At 40.6% G+C, this 16,185-nt stretch overlaps 1 protein-coding gene across 1 annotated transcript; it reads right to left on the bottom strand.

Annotated features, from left to right (window-relative positions):
* Positions 1–4,682: 4,682 nt before the first annotated feature.
* CDH26 (cadherin 26) lies at positions 4,683–14,652 on the bottom strand. The gene is made up of 13 exons (XM_067307969.1): positions 14,503–14,652; positions 13,330–13,407; positions 13,123–13,245; positions 12,409–12,570; positions 11,006–11,153; positions 10,143–10,309; positions 9,856–9,984; positions 8,086–8,271; positions 7,609–7,877; positions 6,843–6,985; positions 6,361–6,594; positions 5,597–5,824; positions 4,683–4,732 (listed from the first exon to the last, which is right to left on the bottom strand). Exons 1-13 carry the CDS (start codon positions 14,650–14,652, stop codon positions 4,683–4,685), a joined length of 2,067 nt encoding a protein of 688 aa, XP_067164070.1.
* Positions 14,653–16,185: the final 1,533 nt, after the last annotated feature.

The following is a 16,185-nucleotide window of genomic DNA, read 5'->3' as shown; positions in this document are numbered from 1 at the left end:
GGTGAACAAAGCTGCTCTTTTGGCTTTCATTTCTGTTGTTTAGAATGTAAACACTACATCTGTCCATCACAGTCATGTTGGGAAGCTGTATTAGTTTACTGTATGTGAAGGTCTTCTAAATCCTTGAATAGCAGATATTGAACCAATGGATGTCACTGCCTGCATGGACATATTGTGTGTGACGGTAACAACCTCCAGTGAATGTTCTCATTTGCTGTACAGTGCCTTTTAGTTGAAACAGTTCTTTTTTTCATTTAAGAGAGAATTTTTTTGGCATTAGCAACAGTGGGTCTGATCACATCTAATGATTTTAGTGTTTGTAAGCATGGTGAACTATAGACAGAATACTTCATTATTATTTTTAATCTTGCATCATTTTCAGTGGAAATAGCAAAACACGGTACAATTCTAATCTTACCTATATGGCTATAGTTTACAATAAAACAGTCATCTTGGTTATTGACAGTGCTGCTAAATCACTGGCCTGATTTAAACTCTTCCATCTGGAATTGTAAGTTAAGATCAGTTTATCAAAGTAGTGATTTATTGTGTAAACAGATCTGGCTGCTGGCATTTAGAAAAATTTAGCTCCCTGCCATTCAGCCAGATTCTTTAATCACACTGGACTGAAAGTTTCCACCCTTGAATTATTAGTTAATAACATCTGAGCAAAAGTATAATTTATTGCTTAAGTAAACTTTGAAACAGAAGAACAGTGCCTTAGATACCAGACCTAGTGCTTGCCTTAGGTGGAACATTTTTCTTTAGCACAAAAGTAGAATAGAAGTAAGACTGACTAATTCCATCTCTTGTTGCTTATATGACTTATCTAATGGCAGAATACTATCTTCTGGAGTTATTCTTTCCTCATTCATGTATTGTAACATTGATTGCCATCATGCTATAACTGAACATGGGCCATTGCACACATGCAGGCATGTACAAACCACACAATTTAAAAGTAACACATCTGTGGTTTCCATATAAAGAAATCTGATACCATCCTGTCTTTATCATGTCAGCTACTTTGTCAATGATGCCTGAGGAAATCCAAGAATTTCCTTAGCACAATCATTTTTAGCTAATTTAGAGAAGCTAGTTATCTGGAAAATATGAATAGTCATACTTTCTCCTCTGTCAACAATTTCTTAGCATTTAGTTATTTATGATAGTGTAATAATACTAACAGCCACCAGATGCCAGCATAAGTGTGCAAGGACTAAATGAGTGCCTCTTTTATGCTGTAAGGTAAGGATGGTGGCGACCTCTCAGGACATTATAAAAGTTGCAAGCTTGCTAAGAGTAGAGGTGCATTTTTTCTCTTAGATGTTTCAAGATCATATGGAAAGAATCCGTCATCCAGTCAGATCATCCAGTCAGATCTGCATGGTTGTACTAAAGCTAATCTGTTTGAAAGACTCCCTGGATTTTAAGAATCCACTTCCTGGAGAAAGGACTGTATCCCTGGCCTAGCTAGTAATTGCCTTCCCTTTTCAAAATTGTCTTATTTCCATATGGAACTTTGACTTCAATTTCTAGCCTGGTAGATCTATTTTTACCTTTGCATACTATGTCATATAAATGTCATGTTCTTGGCTGCAGACATGCAACATTATAGCCTGGAAGAATAAAAGGCCAGGTACTGGTGGTGCAAACATACTGCAAATCTTTCAAATGTGGATGGTTTTTTTCTTAGAATTTTGTCAGTGCTTCTGCCAGAAGCCTTTGTAACACCATAAGTAGCCTTGGCCTTTTGAAATTAGTTGAATGATGGAAATCGCTTCTGGCAGATTTCATCCAGAGCAGAAAATTTTGGCCCCAGAGTTTGCAAAAAATTCCAGGGCAATTCCTCGCTGGCAATGGAGAGAGAGTGGAAGGAGCTACTTCTCTCTAGTTCTCCTTCCTCAGCATATCTGCAAGGTTCGTAGCTGTGCCCATCATCTTCCAGGTTGCTTTGGTCATACAGTTTCTAAAGAAGAGAAGAAACAAAAATCACCGTGGAATCTCCTACTGCCTATTTGGAAAGGAATGGGATTCATGGTATGCAAATGAGGCAGTAGGCTACAGTGAAGAGTATCAGTCTGTCTCGGATAAGTAAAAGTTGTATTGCAACTCTCAGCTGCAAAAGCATCTGAGCCTGAACTTTCCCTTGAGTGCAAATAAGGCAAAAACGATCATTTGACCTGCACTGGAACAGAGTCAAGTAAACATGATTGTGAGAACACAGTCTGATGCAAGGAAGCATGAAGGAAGATAAGGCCTGTGAACTTTCAATGACCTGACGGTGTGGTAAGAGGAACTAGGATTTCCCAGCTGACACAGAAGTGAAATAGCAGGAAACTGAACTTTAATCTTTAAATCTAGCACTGCATTGGAGTATTTTAGCCCTATCTCCTAATCTTGAAGAAGAAATTTGTCATATGTGACAAACACCAGCCTTGTGCTAACTTCTGGGTGACCAGTCGGAGGCAACAAGATGTGTAGGAGGCAATACTTCTTTCTGAGACTCTGAGACCTATGCTGAGAAAGTAGCTGAAGCTAGAGCAACCTTCCAGTTTTGTAAGCATTGTTTCCTGTTCTTGATTCCTATTCCTATAAGCCAACTTCACACAGGGCAGATTCAATAGCTGCTGTTTCTTACCTGATCCAGTATTTTGTCCACTGTCTGTAGGATATGGTGAAGGTGTCTTATTTGGGAAGTCTCGTTGTATCTAGTGTACAGGCCATCCTGAAAGATAATGTCTAAGGTTTGACCAGCCTGAAGGCCCCTACTAACATTTCTTTGCAATACAAGTACATCCAACTGTATTTCTCTTGTGTTATCTTCTCCAGTTACGTTGCAGCTTTTCCTGGTCAGGGACTGTTTTTTCTTTGGAGTTTGTAAATCACTCAGTATATGGAACCACAAACTGTAGGTATTGTTCATAATCTCCAGTAATTAAATACATTTCTTCTTCTAAATTTATTGGATTCTTTTTCATTAACTGCACCAAACATGACATCTTTAAGATGTAAACTCACACAAGGAATCCTAACTCCTAATTAAGGAGTTAAGGATTGTGGAATTGGATTCTCACATCTGTAAAAAAGACTGTATGTTTTACATTTTCTTGCCTGCTGTAAGACAGGAAGAGATTCTTAGAATCTCTTGGTGAACACTACATACATATGAATAGAACACCTGGCAGTCACTTAGTGATATAGATCCAGAATTTCTTTCAGGCATTCTTTACAATAAAAATAGAGATCTTTTACACAAGTTAGAGAATTACTGGCAGTACAAAAATCTGCAGAACAAATTTAAAAGCCTTCAACCCCCCAAATGTACTTCTTCTAGTCAGAAAAATACTCATAAATTCTGTTCACACTTTTACAATATGTTTAGTAAAAGATGTTGGCCAAAGTGTTTTTGATATGTGAAGAATGATGGTTCCATTTCATTTACACCAAGAACTGAATAAAAAGTCCTGCATGTCAATTCAGATATTGTGATAAGAACTTTGGAAGAAATTACACTTCCAAATATTTAGACCACATACTAATGAAAAAAGTGCCAGTCTCAAACTGAAAGCTGTTCAAAAAAAATTAAGTTTCCACTGGTATTTAAAATAATGTTGGCATCTCCACCAAATGGCACTTATTTACTAATTGAGCTATATTGCATTATTCTTTCTACTATTCTTAATACCATATCTCATTCTCAGGATTACCAGTTTCTGCAGTATAAAAAAGGGCATTTACAGTAAGACATAAGGACACTGGCAGTTACCTTGACAGTCACTTTTCCAACTTCTGCATACACAGGCAGTAGAGTGGCATCATGTGTAGTGTCCAGCTTAGCCTGCATACAGGGAGAGGGAAGGTGTTAATAACACTGAACTAGACCGTGAAGGATCACACCTTTGCAGACTCCTTGCTTTTTCACTCCCATTTACCTCCTTGCTGAAAACACTAGTGTGTGCAGTATGACAAGAGATTATGTGTCTCCTCATGTGTTGGATTCATCAGTAGGATGAGGCCCCTGTGAAGGTCTAGGAGATACTGAAAAATGGCAGAGGTGAAAATAGAGTCTGTCACCAAAGTAGCATCATCCAGTCCATGAAGAACACTACTCCTTAGATATACTGAGTGACAAAAGAGGCTTTAGTCTGCTCAATTCCAAAACGAGAGGGAACATAAGAAGAAGGAGGACTAGCACAGATTCAACCACACAGCACTGATTGGGTGAGGAGAATTCATGCTTTTGTGCTTACCTGAGACACAGGCTCTCTGCTCTCTTCATTATAGGTGATTAAAGTCTGTTCACCTTCCTGAGGTAAAAGAGTGGCTTTGCCTTTGGATCTTGACTTATGAAACCGATAAAGTAGAATACTGGAAACTGTTGAAACAAGAAAGGAAAGAGTGAAATGGACATTGTAAAAAGATGTGTGTGGCTCAATACAGAGGGCTGGTGAGGTACCCAAGCCAGTTCAAAATGAACTAACTCTGAAACCTCCAGCAATGTACTGTGCAGATGCAATGCTTGGCCTGGAGTGATCAGCCTGCTTTAGAGAGTTAAGCTGTTATCTCCTCGGAACACTGCACTGAGCAAGCACATATACTAGATCACTTGCAAGTAGCTTGAGGACTGCATAGTGGGCAGATAATCTGTTAATTTTTGTTTCAGATAAAGAATTAGTAGTTTAATATGCCATCTCTCCAGCAGTAGCCACATGTTGCAGAGGAAGCAGCTCTGTAACAAGCAATTACTGAGTAGCATAACCTATGGGAGAAATTCTTACTCCTTCCAGTTAGTCAGCATCCAGTTAGTCAGCATTTGGCTAATGTCAAAATGATTATATGTCTTTTAATTTCATCCAGTCTGAACAAGAATATTCATTTTGTACTGGAGTTCTACTTACTACCTGACACAAATAATTTGCCAGTTGTCTTCTGTCTGTCTGTCTGCAATATAATCATGATTTTCACAGGTAACAAGCTGAAAAAAATCCACTTGTCAACATTACACTTCTGGCTTTTCCGTTTAGATACTTTCTTTTTTCCTAGGTTGCATACTTGTATTTATTGTTCATACACATGTAAGTATTCCATACATCCATGTTATCTTCCCCTTTTTCACTTCTCTGTAATATACAGTCCTCACCTTTTCACATCCCAGCCATGAGTAGAGATAGTTTGCCCTAATCTTTCCAGGGTCCGTTACCCTGCATTGTCAGCCTTGGATACCATCTTCCACTGCATTACACATTGTATCATAGTGGCCAGTAGTTTGAAAGTTTTCTTGGCTATCAACAATGAAGAAAAAGCTCTCCAGTTACTAGATGGGAATGGCAATGTCTTCTGTCACAAAACTAAAGTTTTTCCAAAATTTGAAGAGAGAAGAGGTCATGGACCAGGACAAATGGATGGAAGTGCCACAAGAATGAACTGGTCACACCTTGATGACACTCTAATACATTAAGACAAATGGTCTTTCCCATTTGCCTTAATGTATTAGGCTGGTATTCTGTAGCACATGTTCATAGGCTGCAGCTGCAGTGGGATCTTATGGCCAGATGGTAGATAACTGGCATGTATGAGTTAGGAGGTTACTTACCTGGTAATATTAGGAGAGCTGTCAGCATTACTGCAATGGCACTGCCTCCAAGTCTCACTGATGCTTGTGAAAGTGGTGAATCTTCACATGTATGCCCATCTGGGCAAACGCAGAGCCTTACATGCTGATTCTGCCTTGTGGAAAATCCTTGCCCATCCCGAATAATGAATGGCACCAAGTAACTACCTTGTGGGAGGCTTCTTAACATTAATAGCTCAACCGAGTCCCCTAAAAAGAAGACGAGCAAATTACTTCAAGACTAAAGGAAAGAAGTCTGATATTCTACAGTCCCTTGTGTTGATGATCAACAATTGAGTTTCAAGGGAAACTCATTTACACCCCAATGTCAAATCCTTTTCCATCCTCAATATACCAAAGTAAACAGAACAAAATGGCGTCCTGCTCTATTGTCTTTCTGAACCTATCGGGATCTGTCCCAGTTCGTTCTGGCATAACTGCACTGATAACCTCTAGAATTCATTAGGAAATTAATCAAATACAAAAGCTGTTCCTCATCTGTTTTATCCCCTTTCCTGCAATTTGAACACATTTCTTCTGGTCCTGACCTCAACAGAGATGAAGAACAATAAAGCTTTCTTCCAAATTGCAGCAACCTTTTACGTTTTGAAAGCTGTTCTTCATGTCCTTTCAGTCTCCTTGAGACTAACAAGTAACAGACCATAAAGATAAGAGACAGTAAAACAACTAGAGGGCACATACGTGAAAGTAAGTTTCTCATTAAGCACATGGAAGGAAACACTCACCAAAGTTCCTTCCTAATTTCCAGTTATGCTTCACATCTTCAGAGTCCTCAGCCAGTTCAAATGTAAATGGTTCATTCACATTCTGAACCAGAGCAGACTTAGCTTTTATAATGAGAGGTGTCCTTTCTTTTTGGTCACACACATCTAAAGAAGGAGTCACTAATGCTGGCATATGATCGTTAATGTCAGACAAGTAAAGGAGGATGGTGCCAGTACCAGTCTGTGGTGGAATACCTAGACAGGAGCAAAAGAAACACAAAAATACTGATAGCTAGTTATTGACAAAAGCCAGTTCACTGGCAGAGTATCTGCCTAGTTTATCTTACTAGTCACATGACACAGTTAAGTTTTAAACATTAGAGTGTTCTGCATTACAGTTCTCCATTCAGATCCCTAGTCTTGCTATTGTTTTAGACCTCTGACATGCACCTCATCTCAAACAGTCCAAGTACTACTTGAATATTGTTTGAGTGGCTGCTTACCATCATCAATAGCATGAATGATAATGGTGTATAGACTGTTGTTCACATAAGGGGAGTTTTGATCAAATTCTTTTGCCACAGTAAGGACTCCAGAATTTTCATCCACACTCACCCAACCAGCTGGGTCATGAGCTAGTTCATATCTTGAAAAGAAAGAAAGGCAAAAGTTACAAGGTGCCTTTATTTTCTTAAATGGAGTTTGAAGCAGAGAAAACTTTTATTGCATCTTTCTTTATCTTTATAAGCTCTTTAAGTCTTTTTGCTTATTAGTGATGCTTACTTTTGCTGACTCTATGACAAGCTGTAAGTTTCAGCATAGCCAAAAGAAAAATTTCCCCACACTGTGCTAATAGACCTTGCATAGACCTCTCAAATCTGTTCTTAGGGGCTAAGAAGGTATCTAGTTTCCACACCAGATTACTATTCTTAGAACCAATCCTTTCTATAGCATCAAAATTTTGTGTTAGAAATTAAAATATAAGTAATGCAACCTGGTTTTAGGTAAAATTCTTACTAGGAAGACAACAATAATGTTGAGCAATCAAGGACTGAGTAATGAACCTTTAAAACTGTATCTTACTGCAGATCCACATAGCTTGTTCTGTATTATCGGGAGTAAACCTACAGCTCTAATGTGTATGTTCATATGACTAAATATATATGTGAATGTATATACGTATATGTATAGGTACCAAATTAAACTTGAAAACCTCTTTGTTTTCCTAAGATATTTCTTATTCTGAGACTTAGAAGAATCTCCGCTTACTTTATCTTCCTTGGTACATCATCTGGATATGTAGCAAGGTATTTTCTAAATACTGTCCCAGGCTTCATTGGATCTTCTTTATGGACAATAAGTATAGGAGGGTGAAACTGAGGAGCATGTTGTGGTTGTAAGACCTTGATGTTCACAGTTATATTCATGGATTCTGGGCTTGAGATCATCACTTCGCCATTTTTACATGAGAAGAAAGGTTCTTCATTTTCTACCGAAATGACAAGTCTCTTTTCAGAGTTCTCTTCATAGCTGACAGGCTGAAAACCCCAGACAAAAGCCTCATTAGTGATTATGACCTTTGCTGTGGCAGTCATCACTATGTACCTGGGACCCAGAGGTGAGCTGCCAAACTCAGCTAAGCTGCTAAATTATTAGTCTTGCCCATCCCATCGGATTAACCATGCTACGGCTTTCCATGTTGTAGCTCATCTATTACTTCTTCTCCAGTCTGCTCAGTAATATTACCTTGATAATACTCAAAATGCCATCATTTGTTTCCGGATCAGTCGCAATGGCAAACTGTTCCTTCTCGTTGCCTTTTGTTATTTTGTATTTTGCTCTCCAAGCTGGAGTGTTGGGAGAGTCTTTATCTTCCACTTGGAGCCGTAATGCAGCTGGATGTTCTTGGCCTGCTGAAATCTGTAACTGATACTGGAAGGGGAAAGGAAAGAAAGAATCCTTATTTTCTCCAAGAGGAAGGAGCCTGTTAACCAGGCACTTGACCTTCTGAATCAGAGCTCCAACTCCAGGCCACGTGGAACTACTTCCTTCTGGCTCTGATTGTCTACTGTGGTTCACGGGTCCCCATTCAGTGATACAGAATCCTCATTTTTTCTGCCTGTTGAGGAGTTTTGTGCATACAAGCTTAGGCCAGAACTTGTTGGTAGATGTTACTTGCTTTCTAGAGGGTCAGGAATGTATGTGGGAGATTTTAGTGCATTGTTTCACGATGGTTTAAATTTTTGAGGGTGCAGTCTAACCTAACTAGCATTCCATAGACAGGCTAAGCAATGCCAATTAAATCACCTAAGGTAGAAATACAACTTAAAAGATGATGTGGTGACAAAATGTAATTTATTTTCTTCGTATAGGATGCTCATTGTTTGAGATCCTGTGAAAATTCAGATTCTTGCCTTCTAATATGTAAACAGTCCCCTCCTGGCATCCTGTTACACACCTTTAGCTGTACACATGTTAAATGATTACACAGTTTAAACATGCTATAAAGACTAATGTATGTACTCAGAGGAGACAAATCACTGCTGTGAGAGAAGGATGGGAATTTTTACTAGCCTGGAGTTAACATGATGAAGCACAGATTTCTTATATAAATCTGCCTTGGCAGATTATCTACCCTTATTCCTTCCAGTCTTCCAAACACCATTCTGCAGGCAGGATACCTACCATAACCTACCACAGTAACACTCAGGCAACTGTTTGCTTTTGTAGGTTACTTTGTACCCACTGTTGTAACCCAGCATCTATCCTTACTGTTCACAGCATCAAATCTTTACATATACCTGAGCTTGAAAAGCCTCTATACTTTGAATGTGGCAACACGCAAATCACAAAAACAGTTTTTGGCTTTCTGTCCTGTTATTTGGGCCTGAACCTGGAAATTGATAAGCTCTTACCCAACTTCAAGTGTAGCTGTCTACTCATTCAGAGCTCTTAACTCCTCAGAGCCCTCTTCCTACTAGCAAGTTTCATTGCTCCCATTCTTACAGTTAGTGCTCTACAAGCACAGTCGCCAATATTACAAACAATCCCATCACAGAATGTGACAGCAGAAGCATTGCCCCCAAACCTGACTGCCACTTTAAGATGTGCTGAGTTTGTAGGCAGGCAGAGCCATTGAGGCCTTTATGAATCAACACTAGCATCTTTCAAGGGTAGACTGTAATCAGTACCTCAGCTTCTCAAATATGTTAGAATAGGCTAGTCTGGCAGCGTTGTTAATGCTAACGGCGAGACAAAAGCCTTGTAGCACTGTACATGGAAATCTAACAAAGTTAATCACTGTCAATAGTCAAGCACTCTCTTACTGTCTGCATTTTAAAGAAGTTTTTTCTTCTAGTACCTTGCCATTATATCTATAAAGCTCATTTGTATGTATTTTGGCCTCATCCTGCAAGAGTCTGAGGGTTCCTACTTCCCCTACTGAATGTATTCAGCAGTTTGAAAGCCTGAACTGTGTTTAGGAAGGCTTAGTAAAGTAATGATGCTTCTTCTCACATGATCATTGATAAATACAGGGAGGTGGTTGTTTGCGTCTTCAATAGCTACATTCACTGTTGAAGTAGATGACTGCTGGGGAGCTCCATGGTCACTGGCTTCAACCAGAAGTTTAAAAGAACTAGCAGTCTGAAAAACAGCAGAGGAATTTCCAAACTTGATTCAGAAGCATTTCCCAGATTTTGTCAATCACAGCTATAAAGCTGGATGTGAGACTCCCCCTCCCCTTGTACCTGGTTAATATGTATCATGCATTAAATGATAAGAAACTGTCATATTTACATCACCTCATAATGCAGGCATCCAGACAGGAGTATCAAACCTGTGGTAGGATCAATATTAAATGTGAATCCATCCAGAATGGGCATTTGCATAGTTAGAGAATAGGACACTCGAGAATTATCAGTGCCTTCTTCATCTTTGTCCAAGGCAGTAACTTGGAAAACTGGTTCATCTAGGATGAAGAATTGAGACATTAATACAAGTGTTCAATATTGTCATGGAGCTTCTCAGGCATAGCTGCAAGCTCTTGGACACATATGTCCTCAGAACTCCTGCATCTTCTCCCACCACTATGGTTATCTCTGCAAAGTCTCTGGCCCCCACCTCGTTTGAGTGGCCAATTTGCCTAAAGTACTGTAGGCTAATAGAGAGAGTTATTGCACTCCTGAATTCCTTTATCAAAAATGTTCACTAGTATTTAAGCCAGCTCTCAGCCAGCTCCTCAGGAGTTGGCACCACTCCCATGGGTCTACATGTCTGTTCTTTGTGAGCACACATAGCTCAGGTATTTATAGGATCTTTTTATGTTTCTGAAACAGTGTATCTGACCGTATCCTGTGAAGCAGTGTGCATGTGCAGGTTCCATATCTACAGTTCAGTTTATTCTACTAAAGTCTTGGTTTGTAGGTAGGAACAAAGACTTTGGAGTTTTTCCAGAATGTCTTTAACTTTATGCTTATATACATTGAAGTTAATCAGGCAACAAATCAAGTAGGAAATAGTCCTTCATTCCCTAAACCCATGAGTGCTTAAGTAAAACCAAAGGAGAAGAACAGATTTAGCAAGAAAGGAAAATGAAAAACAAAAGAATTAAAAAGAGAGCACCTGTACACAAACCAGTAGTATCCCTTGTTTGGATTACACCTACCTTTACGGTGGTTCTCTCTTATTGTAATGTTAAATTCTTCCTTGGAAAACTCAGGTGCATTATCATTAACATCTTTAATCTTAATCTTGAAAAATAAAGGTCGGTCCAATAGTTCAGCAGTTTTTCTGTGCACAATATCGAAACGTATCTAAATGAGCAGCAAAACAGTAACCCATTGAGAGAACAGCATGGAACAAGACACTTAATGTTGAAGCTGCCTCAGTAATACTTGATTAGGTCTTTGAATTGCATAGCTAAGACATTGTTTCACTTTCCAAAGGCCATCCTTTGAAAGGATGATCTTTCAGATGTCATCCAAGGTTCATAATGGTTATCCTTTGCATTAACAATACTTAAAATCAGTATCTGGAGCTGCATTATTTGTCCTGACTGCCTAATATAAAATCTGTAAGTATCCTTGGGGGCAGAAACCAGATCAGAGAGCAGCCTTTCACATTTGCTTTCCAATTCTAAGGTATACAGTTGACTAGTATGCTCAGTTTTCTGTAGCTGCATTTCTAAGATTTTTTGGTTCCCTTCTCTGCATGTGCAGGGAATTCAATTCTGAATGCTGAGGTCTCCTTTACTACACTTATTTCTGTTTTAAAAGCAAGAATTGAGTGTCTGCCCTGGAACACCAATATGTCCAGGGAGGTAGAAGAGAAGACTCTCCAAAATTTATCTTTTCATTACAGAAAGCCACATGGAACTGTGAATATTGAGTGTATACAATTAATCCACAGGAACACAAGCATATCATAGAATAGGCATAAGGAGAGGACAGTTGAAGATTTTTTGCAAGAAGAAAACAAACCCACACTCCCATATTTCATTCATGCACTCATTACTGCATTTCATTCATTACACTTACTGCTTATGACCACTTTTCTGCTTTTTAAGGACAAGCATATGTTTACTCTTATGTAAAGTCATTGTAATCTATCTTTGCAGCTCCTTTAGTGTTATCTATTTTTTTGTAATACATAACCTTTTGCTTCCAAATAGTGCTGTTCTCTTCATAGCAGTTTTGGGGTTTACAACTCCAGCATTTTGGCCACTACAGCTACAACTGTTTTGAGCTTCAGGACAAATTTTTTCGGTTTTAGGCTATGATCTAGGTCATATGAAAAACACAACAGAACAGAGGTGTACTGATATTTGTGGAACTCTAAACATGTCACAAAAGTTATAGAATTGATAGTGATGCAGAAGTTGCCTATTGGTTTCTGCTGAGACAATCACCATTGTATTTATTTAGAGATTTAGAATAAGAAAAGGAGGTCAAAAAAATACACCCTTCAGATTCTTACTGGCATGTCTCATTCCTGTGAAGCATTTAGCCATGCTAATACATGCTAAAACAATAAATATTTGTTGAATGTATTCTTTTAAAGCACGTTTACCTGAAAAGATGGGGTCTTTTCTCTGTCAATGGCACGATGTACATACACATGTCCGTTTGCATCATCCTCAATAGAAAACAATCCAATCTCTGGATATTCATCTACCCCAGGTCCACTGATTAAATATCGTACTGATTCATTAAATGATTTGTTATTGAACAGCTTTTGAAAAGAGAAGCAGCACAATTCAGTGTGAGTAGGGAAGACAGAACAGAAGTAAAAGACTTTGGACCAATTCTCTTCCTGTCCACTCTGTGTTTGGAGATGGGACCTTGCTTACAGGCTTACGTTTGGCTGACCCAGCAGCTTTCTGGGTTGCAACACATTCCTCCCAGTCTTCTCTGTCCGCAGAAAGGCCCTGCCATCACCTCTGGGGCACAGCTGGCAACCCACTACACTCTTTACTCTCTCTGCACGCTATGCAGGCTCACAGCTCTGTGCAGTGACTCGCTCACCTCTCACACACTATAGGCTCTTCTTTCTCCCGAGTGTGCCAACAGCTTCCCAAAGAAAGGAGCAATCTCCCCTGCCCACTACACGATTCCACCCAATTCTGTTTAAATAGGACAATTTTAATCAAAAGAAGTTTTAAAAAAAATGCCTGATACACAGTGACATTCTTGCCCTTTCCTACCCTTGATATTTTGTTGCAGAATTGGTGGTAAATACTATACAGAGATTCAAGAAGAGCTTGTACTAAAAGTTTGTTTGTACCTGTCCAGCATATTTTGGGAATGGTCCTTTTTCCTCCTCTTGAACAACAATGGTGGTGATAACCCATGTCCTTTTTGTACGCCGTAGAGGATGTAGATCAGCCAGTCGATAAGAATCTAGCCACTATTGGATAAAGAAGTGCATTTACTGTCGTAGTTTATGTACTAATGGTTGTGTATCTGTTACTAAATAACATTGCCTACAAACCTGGATACTCTTCTTTTGGATAGCTTGTCTTAAACGGAAATTTTCAACTTCATGAGAAAAATTGTTGGCAGCAGTAACCTTAAAAAAGAGAAATCCTTTGTGAGAAGTGTGGTTAGCTAGAAAACATTGGTATGAATGTTGCATAAGAGGAATTTGGCTTCACAGAAATGTATCAATTCAGTTGTGACACCACTGTATTAAATTGTAGTTAATGCTAGAAAATTATAGAAATTCCAGAAACATCATCCTTCCCATTGCAAGTGAATTGGCATGAGACCTTGGATACTGATTTCGTTGGTTAGCTGGTGCCAGTCCCAGAAACATGCAAATGCTGCATCTCACTCTCCAGAGTGTTACCTCTATGGCTTCTTCTCAAACCAATTCCTGATACTTGAAATGCTGAAATACTCCCGTGTCTCTCCCTGCCTTTACAATTTGTATTGACAGGACATAAACTTTCTACTGAAAAAATTAAGAAGTCTGGAGAGTATTTCAGGTTCTCAAAAACTTTGTCGTGTTATTCTGTGTCCCAAACTGGACCAAAGTCTGTAATCCAGACTTGAGTAAAATACACTGTTGAGAATGGGACTCCACCCTAATTAACAGGATTTGTGCTTTTATAAGCACAGGCTTCCTGCACAAGCTTCAAACACTGCTTTTTACTTAAAAATCTTCCTTCCAGCACAAGCATGATAGTACTCAGATTACACTATTGGCATTAGCTCAAAGATAGCTTGTACACCTTTTTCCTCATTAGTGTGAACGCTTGCTTTTTACTAACCTGTTCTGTTAAATGTTTCCAGTGTCATTTAAAGAATGGAGCAGAGCTATTCCCACCTAGACTGGATAAAGGTCAGGCCTTTATCTCCTGCTCTGTTTCTGAAGAAACAAAATGCTGCTGGAATTGCCGTGGTTATTAACTACTTATTAACTTCACACCCCAAGCGATGGGCGCTCGTGGGTCATGCTTTGGAGCTATTCTGTAAAGCTGTTGTATAACCTGAGCCTCTGTGGTGTAAAAACAGCAAGCGAGGCTTTACCCTGGCATTCAAACAGTAGCATTTATTAGCTTGGCTCCAGGTCCGGCTCTGCTGGACTTTGTTAACCCTTGTCTGTGCTGGGCAGCCCCCCCACACACACTCGCTGTGTGTGTATAACCATTCTTAAGTTTACTAAAACTTTAATCATGTGTTTTATGGCTTCTACGCTCCTCTGTGTGCATCGGCTGCACAGCAATGGCTGCAGCTGTTGCCGTATCCATTCCAGCCTTGGCCAACCTGCTCCAACCCGCTTCAGGCCCAGGAACCCCACAGAAACGCTCATGGAAATGCTGCTGAATTACTGTGGGGGATCATAAACCCAGCAGAGACACCACGGGGCACCAGCGTACTCTGCCAGGTGCGAATGCCCCGGGACCCTTACCAGGAGCCAAAGGCCCCAGTTCCGTGGGGGGCTGTTTCACCACCAATCCTGGAAACCCCTTACAAGAGGCCCAAGCCCGGTGTTTGGGAGCAGAGCAGCTGCCCTTTCCCCAGGGCACTGCGCTTGGAGGCAGACTGCACCCTCGGTGCTCCGGACCGGTAGCCTGCCTGGTGGCCGGAGGCCTTGTCCCTGTGGGAAGCAAAGCGCTGTGCCCCCGCGCCCCCGCGCCCCCACACCCGCACCTACCACCAGGAGAAGCAGCGCAGCGAGTCGCTCCATGGGGACCCAGAGCTGGGTGTGGAGCCAGGTGCGGAGCCAGGCAGGCGGCTGCCCGCGAGGCCACGGAGCCCAGGGAAGGCCTGGCCACACCCCAGCGTCTGCCCGCCCCGGGGCAGTGCGGAGCCACGGGAGGAGGGACTGGGGCGTCGCAGGGCACCTGCTCCGCAGGGCACCTCCTCCTCGCCTCCTCGGTGCATCCCAGGCCTGGCCCACGGCAGCAGCTCACAGGCAGCGTTCAGCGGTCCCCGATCTCCTCTTGTCTGCCTTGATGATGTTTTTACCTTGGTGCTGGTGCATAAGCTGGCTGTGCCAATGGCGATCCCCAGGGTATATGGACTGTACTGGTGTCCATGGGGTCCTGCAGGTCTGGGTTCCCCTATTTCAAACAGGTTAGGCAACACTAAGCTGTGTTTCATACAAGGGAACTGTGTCCGTTCCCTTCACAAAAGCTACAGCATTGCATCTCCTCTAGTACCAACACCTTTTTGATGTCGAATAGGCCTCAGTTATTTAGAGATGCTCTCAGCCGAGCTGTTCTCCTTGGCAGGATATAGTGAATTCCCCCCAGAGCTATCTGAAATATAGAGGTGAGAACGGAGTGCGCTGAACTACGCTGAACTTCTGTTCTGCCCAGCTGAAGGGGGGAAACCTTTCGGACAATTCAGTTCTTCCATGTGCTGGTCTAGAGGGCACAGATTAGGATTTTGGATGCTCTCAATTGAGTTGTTCCTAGGAATTGTGTACAATGGCTTATTATAGCAAAAGCTATTTTCACTGTTCTTCAGTATTATCACTATTTCACTATTTCTGTTTTTACTATATAGTTACCTGTGGTTCCACAGGCATTAGAGCTGCTCCAGAGAAAAGCAGGTATTTCTGCCCAGCAGACAGAACAGGAACAAAATGAAACTCTATTCCATAATATTAAAATGACTCAAAGGAAAGCTCAACTCCGCTTTGGTGGGTTTTGTTTTTTTTCTTCCCCAGTTGCTTTATAATTGGCACTTTCAGTATCACTCAAATCAAATGTGTCGTTACTTCACTTTTATGGCCATTACACAGCTATAATAAAGCAGGAAGCTTCCATTTAAGAGTTCTGTGGAAATGTGACTTCCTGCTAACTAACTTTGTAGTTGTTTACAAAAACGCAAACAT

The sequence above is a fragment of the Apteryx mantelli genome, chromosome 18, assembly GCF_036417845.1.
Source record: "Apteryx mantelli isolate bAptMan1 chromosome 18, bAptMan1.hap1, whole genome shotgun sequence".
In the NCBI taxonomy this organism is placed as follows: domain Eukaryota; kingdom Metazoa; phylum Chordata; class Aves; order Apterygiformes; family Apterygidae; genus Apteryx; species Apteryx mantelli.
Note: the sequence above shows the minus strand (reverse complement) of the source record. Positions and strands in the feature narration are given on the sequence as shown.